At 32.3% G+C, this 10449-nt stretch overlaps 1 protein-coding gene across 2 annotated transcripts; it reads right to left on the reverse strand.

The window, feature by feature from the left end:
- Nucleotides 1-937: 937 nt before the first annotated feature.
- LOC149541247 (uncharacterized) lies at nt 938-5114 on the reverse strand. Of its 2 annotated transcripts, none has more exons than XM_089802259.1 (6): nt 4833-5114; nt 3716-3812; nt 1951-2090; nt 1786-1852; nt 1637-1697; nt 938-1329 (listed from the first exon to the last, which is right to left on the reverse strand). In XM_089802259.1, the coding sequence occupies exons 1-5, from the start codon at nt 5028-5030 to the stop codon at nt 1681-1683; spliced, it is 519 nt and encodes a 172-aa protein (XP_089658385.1). In that variant the 5' UTR covers nt 5031-5114; the 3' UTR covers nt 938-1329; nt 1637-1680. The 2 variants fall into 2 exon arrangements, with proteins under 2 accessions (XP_089658385.1, XP_089658386.1); XM_089802260.1 differs by having other exon boundaries at nt 938-1337.
- Nucleotides 5115-10449: the final 5335 nt, after the last annotated feature.

Consider the following 10449-nt stretch of genomic DNA (forward strand, 5'->3'; position numbering starts at 1 on the left):
ACAACTTTAGAAATTTAGAATGAAATAACATAAGACTCCAAAATTCTAAATCTCTCCATTGATTTTTGTGAATAGGATGCTGTACATATATAAACCATAAGTAGAACAGGATAGAAAACTGAAACGTACAACTACCCAATAACTAATCATGAATGCTCATCGTCCTACAAATTGGATTCCATGAGAAAAAATAGATTGTAATTTTTATTATTCGAAAGATGGCCATGTACTAGTTCACAATAAGTCCCAACGTATTAATATTGCAGAAACAAGTTTGAGTGACAATCTCACTCACCAAAACAAGACCTGTTAAGTAGCAAGAAACAAAATAAGCTGGCATCAATATCAAACTTTGATTGTGTCATACTATTCTCTTTCTTAAAGAGTTATTGAAGGTTTAGTTCACGCGTGACAGCTATCCTCTCATAAATACATTATTTCTTAGCTGACCCTTTATGTATTGCTGCTTGCATGGGTGATACATTAATTAATGCCATAGTTAAGAATCTTCAATCATAAATAGTCGACATTGTCTCTATTGCATGTGATTAAAAGCTTCAATTGCTTCTACACATTTTATCCTGAATTTTGTTTTAAAATGCTATGCAATATGTAGCATAATAAGATGCTTGTTTCTAAAAGTAATGCATGTAGTTTCGAGAGTTTAGTTGAGATTTTGTTTTAAAGCAAGCAACAAATTCAACAGTATGTACTGAACGTACTTTTCCTGTAATTAATACCAAAGCTGTCTACCAATAACAAACAGTAGTTCATGCTTATGACACAATATTTATCTATATTTATGTTGTCGTACTTTTCCTGTAATTAATACCAAAGCTGGCTACCAATAACAAACAGTAGTTCATGCTTATGACACAATATTTATCTATATTTATGTTGTCGTTTGAAAGAGAACTCATTTCTAAATGTCCTCGTATGATTTCAATTAGAAAAACTTTATTTGCATCTTAGATAAACTTTTACAAGAGCATTTCACGCACAAATTAACAGATGACTTAATTGGACATCCAAAAAAGATATTTGAAATGGCATTTGTCACACTCAAAATGCCCAGAAAACTTACATAAAATGGGCTCTTGGCACCACATTACATTATATACAAACATAACAAATTCTACATACTGATGCAATCAGAAAACTATAATCTCGGATTCAAAACATACTGCAGCTAGCAAACGTACAATCCGCAGCCCACGTTGCAAAAGAGCAGAGCAATCCACTTAAGAAGGATAGCAACTCGTTGGATTCATGGAACAACTCGTTGGATTCATGGAACATCTTAGTGCAGCTAGTAATTTCCATCTGTACCTGAAAAACTAAACAACTTTTCTGACTTAAGAATTGCTAATTCTATGAAAGAAGGACCGGTTACAGAATAAACAAGAATGGCATAATAGAAGTAAGAAACCATTAAAAAGGAGATCAGACTTTTGGACCTTGGATTTACTTTCATATCTACATGTCCTATCGCATAATAAGATAAAATTTTCCCCTTTCAACTTTATTTACCATACTCTTAATAAAGGGAGGAAAAACATCATAACAGATATAAGCATCATCTTCTAGATAACTAATGGATCAAAATAATTTCAAGAATATTGAAGAGGATATGTACCTCTTCTAGTTGATGCAGGAGGTAAATTGGCCTGACTTGAATTTTTAATAATATAGTGAACCTGTAACAGTAAAAATCAAGACGGATGCCGGAAAAGAATACATAAGCATATTTAGTATGACCATTCAAGCTTAAATCAAACACCATACCTTGCCACCAATTGCCTCTTGAAGCTTTGGGTGTGCTTGTTTCATCATCCATGATATCTTCTTTTGACTGTTATTTTAAAAAATGCAAAATGATTAGCTTGAAGCTGCTATTTCTGGAGTTGCAAATTATTGAACCATAAACAAGGTAAGATATTGAGTGCTGACCCCATGTAACCCCTCTGGTTTTGCACTCGAAGGGTCACTGTACAGATCGCGCCCTCCATAACATAAAGAAGAAGCAAGAAAAGCATCACTTAGACTCCGACTCTTGCCATGATTGCTTTGACCCTTTTGTGAATTGCTACCTATGTACATAGACAATAACTTAAGACAGAAAAAATGTAAAATCCACGCCTTCCTCAAAAGCAGACAATGTTGCATTTCCCAAACCTTCAAATTATTATCCCTTTAGAAGTTAATAAATGTAAAAACTGCAAAAGTAGAGGGCCTTGAAAAGCACACAGGACATTTTTCATCACAAGAAGAAAATTTCAACCACAAAGGAAATGGAAATGACTTGAACAAAATCATGTATTTTCAATACTTTGAATTCAGCAAGAAACCCTCCTATAGTATTGCAAAATTATGTTCTAGCCTTGTATGCCATAGTCGTCATGAGAGTACAGTTGCTACTGTGATTAGGCTGACTTGTCGTCTTGTAATTCAACAATTGATGTACTTTAAGTTAAACGCAGTGAAACCAAGAAAGCAAATTACTCATTCAGGAGATGCAAAACAAATAAAACTACTCTATCTTTACTACTTTCCAGCCTCCTCTTTTGTTCACAGTACAAAATATCTGTAGTACTAAGGCAGTACTCTTATGAATCCGGTCAGTGTACTTGCATTATTGAGCAAAGTTCATTCATTTTGTTGTGCATATGTGGATGAGAATGTACAATGACATTGAGGGATTTACTATAAAATATAAAAGATACAGTGCTAAAAAACCATGCAAATTTCTATCTAAAACATTTCAGCCATACTTTTACTGCATTACAATAAAGCACAAATAATTCAAATTGATATCCAAGCCTTCCTTCTGAGCTCTAGAACACTGAACTAGACATCTTCAGTACATGTAAAGGTTTACGGCGCATGATTCCAAATGAAACTGAAATAGAAGGGGCGACATAAGTTTGTTTGTGCATGATTTGTAGCTTGTTCTTTACATATAAAAAAGAAAACACTATATAGAATGAGTGAAACAATGCCACCAAATGTGCATTACTAGATGGCTAAAAAGGTGCTTTGAAAGATTAACACAAACAAAACCAAGGTACCACAGTTAAACTTGGCCTATAGGTAAGGCAGACATATGCTGCCAAAAACAATTAGTGAGAAACAGATTGGCAACATCAGTGCTGCAGGAAATAAGGTTGGGATGATCTTGAAGCGGAGAGCATTTGTGTGTATGTGCTGTCTGTATGTGTGTAGACATATCTTTTATATAATCTACAAATTGTATAAAAAATCACTTCTAAACACTGAATGGTTCAAACATTGTCTCTCAATAAGCCAAAGGATGAATCAACTCGCAGTTACAAATAAAAATTTGGAAGACAAAAAAACATGTAAAAAGCTTGAAAATTCATAAACAACAAAAAATTGGCACACTCACAATTCCAAATCCACTTGGCATCAATTCAAGCCTCGGTTTGCATTTCTTGCAACTAGGAATGGAGCCATATCAATAACAAACCTGTGCTGATTTTGGTAGAATAGATAAACCTGACATATGGCCTCTAAGACGAAGGGTAATCTAGTCTCAATATAGCATTCTCTACGCATTGATAAGATGGTGGGTCTTTATATGTACTAATTTGTTAAATAAAAAACATATCCAACTAATTTGCGGGAAGGAACTCAGGACGAGTTTGTGACAAATTAAAATCCCAAGACATTTAACAAAAGCTGAAATTTTGCATACCATTAATATCCCGGAGAGAACTTCCAACATTATACTCCTCACTGTGACGACGTGTTGCAGTCCCTTGATCACTTTTATTTGATTCTCTAGCCATAAACTGCAATTGAATGAGAGATCGATTAAAAGTTAAAAACCCACTAACACATCTTCCATTTGGTTTATTTTACATGTAAAACTCAAATCCTAAGACAAGGAAAGCCACCAGATTCAAACACAGGCCAATACTTCACAAAAACACCCAAACCTTCACCAATCCTGACACAATAATCAAATAATCAATACATTTTCAAGTTTTTTAACTTCACATACAAGCACTGAAATCTTAAGGTCACAAGCCAAGATATTTAATCAAATCCAGGCTAATCATTCCAATCTAGGTTTTATTCTGCAGATGGTAGAAATACGGAAAATAAAAAACCTTCACGTTTCTTGGCACAACTCCATCCAAAATATTTTCAAATTAGTTGAATTTGCATGCTAGCACCTAAAGCGGAAGAGCTTTAAGCCACCATAAACAAAACAAGAGCTACTAATTCTACTCTAGTGCTTTAACCCTAACGCACAAGAAGATACATGGACAATAAAACTCCAAAATATTGACCATTCCTGGTATGAAATCAATTAACTAACATATCTTTACACTGAAAAAAAATAAAATTAAAAGTGCCAGAATAAAAACCTAGGCTACTAACGCAGATAGGTTACAGCAAAAATGTGGAGAACAGAAACATGCAATACTGATGCATACTCAATCAAATTAACTAAACATACATAACAACACTCAAATCCTAAAGCCACAAACCACCTGCATAATCTTGATGCTTTAGTTTTAATGAGCATAGAACAGAAGCAGGAGGAGAAATAAATCCCCAAATTTTCACTTTCTCCAGTATCACAATCAAACAGAACTCGCTAGCAAATCTTACAAAAATTGGCTCTATTCACGTATATCTGAACACTAAACTCCTAAGCCCAAGAACCACCAGTTTCAATCAAACACGATACTAACTTAAATTCTTTATTTTAGCCCTAGGTAACACGGGGATTTCAAATATCCCAAACTTTTAACCACTCTAATAATGTAGATGCCTTGTGAACTTATGCTATACAAGCTTACCCCTGGCATTTGTTGAGTAAAAGCAGCCCTAGAGGACTCTGCGCCAAACCCTAAATGCCCACCACTAGATTTGGATGCGCAGCCGTCAAAGAGCTCGGATATGGAAGAAGCGGGAGGAGCCGCCATTGAAGAACTCTTGCTTGAGTATGAGCATGTTGAACTTGAGCTTGCGCTTGAGCCTGAGCCTGAACCTTCCATCACAATTCAACAGCCAAAACTAATCAATTACCAAAGCCAAGTAAAAACAGAGTAGCATGCAAAATGAGCTGATCTTGCATTCCCACCTGATTAGATACAATGGCCAGAGATATTTATAGGCCATTGGGAGTCTTTCATATCTCGGAATTCGATTTGGATCATGTGGAATTCAGGAACCCTCCTTACCCAAAACATTTGAGTTGTTGATTTGGATTTGTTTTCTGGATATAAGTGTGACCCACACACCTTGGCGAAGATAAGATCCATGTTTCTTCATGGACGTGTTCATAATATTTGTAACTTTTGCGTTGGTGTTTTCCCCCTTGCATCATGGCGTAGATTACATGTATCAATGGCACTTTGAAAGAAAATGCGGTGAATTTTAGCCACTTGACAACATGGGCTTGAAGTTATTCCACATGGAGAACAATACTAGAATTAAGAACACCTTCACTCCTTTTCAGCAAATCTCACTTTCTGCAGTTTAGACTCGTGGGAATGGATGAGAGAATTTGTCTTTTCGTTGGGACGGATGAATAGGAATAAAGAGAATTCTGAAATAAAAATTGAATTTGTAAAACTGTTTTAGTCAGTTGGCCGGTTTGTTTTTACCAGCCTTGGACTGTTGAGAATTTGTCTGACAGGAGAGAAGATTAACACATGGCAATTTTGTGGGCAGGAAAGAAAAAGTGGAGGTAGAAGTTAAAACGGATGAGGGTTGGTATGTTCCTAGGTAATTTTGTCCTTTGGATTCAGTGGATGTATGGGGAAATGCGATTATCTGTCAAATGGGACCACTGAACCTTGCACCGCCTCTAGAGGGGCTGTTACAGAGTAGAGTGAGTAGAGTTTTTATCATTATCTTTTTATATTTATTCATTAAAAAGTAAAAGTAGGTAAGTTTTATTTATCAGTTGAATCATTCAATTCAATTGACGAATCAATTCATAAGATTTAAAAGATTAAAAGAAATTTCAAATGTTCATATTTTTTTCTAATTTTTCATTATTTTATAAATTACATTTTTTATTCATTCTATTGGACTATACTATTTTTGGTAGGAAGAAAATTCAATTGTCTCCAAAAAAAAATACAAATATTTTCTATTAATGAATGCATTATTACAATTTTATCTTTTCCACATTTGTGACAAGTGGATTAATTTTTATATTGATGTTTATTTTTGTCATTTCTAAGGAAATACAAATATTTTCTAACAAGTCTATATTAATGAATGCATTAATTACAACTTAACCTTTTCCACATTTGTGACAAGTGGATTAATTTTCAAAAAAATCATTTTTATCTTCCACCTCAAATGAATGTCTAATCAATATTAATTATCACTATCTATTTACCTAAATTTAAAGTTAAATTTTTTATATTTCTTATTTTAAATATATTAATTAGTTTTATATTGATGTTTAATTTTGTGATTTGTAAAATGTTATTTCTTTAAGTTTACACTATATTTTATTTTAGTGGCTCCTATATTATAATCTTATTCTAATTTTTTTAATTTTGTGATTTGTAAAATGTTATTTCTTTAAGTTTACACTATATTTTAGTGGCTACTATATTACAATCTTATTCTAATTTTTTATGTCATTTTACAAATTGTAAAACTAATGCTACCCCTCAAACTAATTAGATATTTTTCTTGTTTGAATTAAGTAATCAACAATTTATCTTTTTAAATCAAATATTTCAACTTATAACTAAATTGGTAGAAATGACTAGCTCATTCATATAATATAATTTCTATTGTTATTTATATATTTCTTAAAATAATATAATTATTAATATTTTTAAAATTCATTTCAACTCTCTCTATCATTCTACCTTTAATTGTCCATATAATAATATATCATTCTCTTTTTTAGCTCTCTTCATATCCTTCCTTTTTGCCTATAAATCTCTATTTTCCTTCTTTTCCAATTATTTACAGGAACTTTGATGCATTGCATCTCCTGTTTAAATATGAAAAGGTTAGTTGGTCAACTAAGTTTAAGACTTAGTTAATGGAAAGAGGGTAGTCAAGTTTTGAAATTTATTGGGCTTAATGGAAAATCAAATTTGAAGGCATTTATGTTTTACACTTATTTTTTAAGAAATGTCTTCCATTAAGTATATAGTTTAAATATATATTTGATATTAATGTCTTCAAGTTTTAAGTTCAAGGAGATTTTACTATTTGAATATGTATTTGATATTAATATCTTAAAATTTTAAGTAGTCAATTTAAATAGTTTTTTTTTCAAATGATTACAAATAATTTTTAGAGATTTTAAAAATAAGGACTTTTTTTGGAGTTGCTATTTTTGGCAACCACAAGGTTCATTTTGCATATATAAACACGTCAGTAAAGTTATGTGGTGAAATCAAGTATAGTTTGAAGAGATTGAATTTTTTTTTTTTTTTTTAGAGAGGTAACACAAAAAAAAGTGAAGTCAACTTTGAAAGCCTTAAAAGATTTGAAAGGGGATCAAACATTAATCAATTTGCATTTTGCCTCCTTAGAGTTGTAGAGCACTTGGATAAAAGGACAAACATGTGTCACCTATTATAACTTGAAAAAGGACCACAAAATACATAATGTTCAACTTAAATGACATAAAAGTGGCATTTGTGTTTACAATTTGAAGATGTGTAAACTAATGAAATGTGTAAAATTGGATGAATTTTATGCCTATAAAATTTTTAAATTTTTTTGAAAGAATTTATTCATTTAAAAAAAATTTGAAGTCTTTCTCTAAACTACAAAACAAGGTGTAGTTTCTATCAAATAAGTATATTCAAATAATTTTTTTTGCCCTAATTTTAAAATATGTTATAAATGACATGTATAACTAGTGGAATAAAAAAGAAAGATTGGTTTTTGATGCATATTTTTTTTGTTATAAGCACTTGAGGTTGACTTTATCATAAATCAACATTTTTTTTCCTCCCATCAAAATTTTCCTATCAAATCTAGATTTTTTGGAAACAAATTACATATTCTTGAAGAGGACTTTCTTTTAATGCTAAATATAAATTTTTATTTTTTTTTGATATGATTTACTATTTTTTTCTTATTTGAGGTAGCATCTTCTTGAACATTAATATATCTACTTATAATATTTTGAAATTCTTACATATTAAAACTAATCAAAACACTGTGAAATTTATATGATGACAATATTGAATCTAAGACCTATAAAAAGGTAGTTTTAGTTTTTGAAAATAGTTGAGTTTGGATAAAGAAATGAGATTTAACCAAAATAGGTTTAGAGATCATAAAAAGTTACACAAATATGTATTTTTACCCACTCTGAGAAGTTCTAAAAAGTGGCCATAATAGTCAATAAGGTTAATGGTTCACAAGATACGGTCTCTAGAAGTTGTGCTACTTTAGGAGAAAAAATTAATACCCCTTCAAACATTTCAATGAATTTTAAAACCTATTTGGGGGCATGTTCTCAACATATTCCAATGTAGGAAAAAATAATTAAGGATGGTCGACCTGAAAATGAGAGAGGTGGTTAAACTTCCCAATATAAAGAAGACAGATAGGAGTTACCAGGGGTTCTAGTAGTGCATATGGTGGCTCTAGATTGTAGATTATTGGAATGAAAATGTCCATGTGGTTATAGTATGTTATTTCTAAATATTGTTATGTCATTTCATTGAAGATAGTAGAAAGAATGTGTTTTTATTCTTGTAATTGTTCAATTGATTTATTTCTCTATAATGGTGTTTTTGTATCTAGGTTAGTAAGGGGAGTACCCTTCATCAAGTGGTATCACAACATAAGTTTCTAAGTGCATAAATAGATCTTTGAACATGAGGTAGTTTGCACCATGACTATAGTTTTGGGTATGAGATATAGGTGCAAAAACTTGCATCCACAAAGAGCCATGGTAAAAGAATCATTGTTGTGAAAAAAGAGGACCCTCTAGAGACAAAGTATAAGCACTCCAAGAGGAGCTTCATAGAGGAGTAGAAATTAGGGCAAGATATGAAAATGAGGATGAATCTAATGAAGAATGATAGTTTGGAGAAGAGAAAGAAACAACTAGAGATTGTAAGGAAATTGGGTTTTTTAGGGCCATTTCTAAGATTGGAAAGAGACCAAAAAATTAAGTTTCCACATTCTCTAGAAACTTTAGTCTAGAAGATTTGATAAATTGGATGAATGATATGAAATAATAATTTTATCATGAAAAAGTAGAAGATCGTGAGAGGGTCATGTATTCACAAAGAGAAATTTGAAAGGTTGCATGATGCATGAGCATCCCAAGGGCAATCTTGCATCACCAAAGAATAATTCTATTTCTAGTTTTCCAAATTGCTTTTATCAATAAGGGTTATTTATGTATAGAGTTTCTATTTGTGGCTTGCTAATTTTAGTAAACTTATATTATGTGCTCGGATTGTTCTAATCTCATATGTGGAGGTTCATCTTTGACATATCAGCCTACCATATGAGTTTTATTGTCATATCATATGTATTGATGCAGTTAGTGCATATTTTCGGTATGAATTTTGGCTATCCAAACTTCAGGTCTAACGATGAACGAAATGGCTCTAAAATGAGTTGAAACCTTGGTTGATGAAAACTCGTGCAATCTAACACTATAGACAGCTAGTTGAGGATTCCAAAATGGGGTTATAATGACCCATTGGGTTAACAGTTCGCTAATTATGGTCTCCAAAAGTGGACCCATCTGAAAATGTAATTTGTAAATTATCTTGACTTGATTTTATGTAATAAAGTGTAATGAAATGATATAATATGAGGCTGGTCAGCCTCAAAGTTAGGGCTAAGTGTCTAGAACCTTTTCAGGTGATTAAAAGTGCCTATATAAGAAAGGCTTGCAGGTTGTCTAGTGTAGTTTTAGGTGATAGTTGCAACTTTGTCTTGTAGACTTTTGTAAATGTGGGTTTTTATATTGTAATTTTGTGATTCCATATTTGTGACAATAATAAGAAGCCCATATTTTTTCTCTTAATTTTTGTTGTTCTTTATTTGTGTTGTTTTTTGTGGTATTTAAAGGGAGCACCCTTGATCAAGTGGTATCAAAGTGGTAGTTCCTGAGCATGTAGACAAATCACCAATTAGGAGGTAGTTTGCACAAGGATCGTGGTTTCGGCTGAGCGTGTGGATAGATCACCGATTGTGAGGTAGTTTGCACTAGGGTTTTAACAAAAGCACAAAATGCCTTTACAAAGAGAGCACAATGGAAGAGTTGTAGGTGTTACACCTAAGCATTTTAGAGCCCTCCAGAGACATATGCAAGCATTGGAAGAACAAATGCACAGAGGAATAAATCTTGTCATAAGAGATGAAAGTGAGGATCAAGGAGAAAAAGAAACAAATGTTGAAGAGAGACAATTCTGAACCTAGAAGAAGAGAGGCTATTTGGGGCCATTTCCAAGA

This window comes from Cupressus sempervirens, chromosome 9, assembly GCF_028749045.1.
Source record: "Cupressus sempervirens isolate cs-2001-9-10 chromosome 9, ASM2874904v1, whole genome shotgun sequence".
NCBI classification, from domain to species: Eukaryota; Viridiplantae; Streptophyta; class Pinopsida; order Cupressales; family Cupressaceae; genus Cupressus; species Cupressus sempervirens.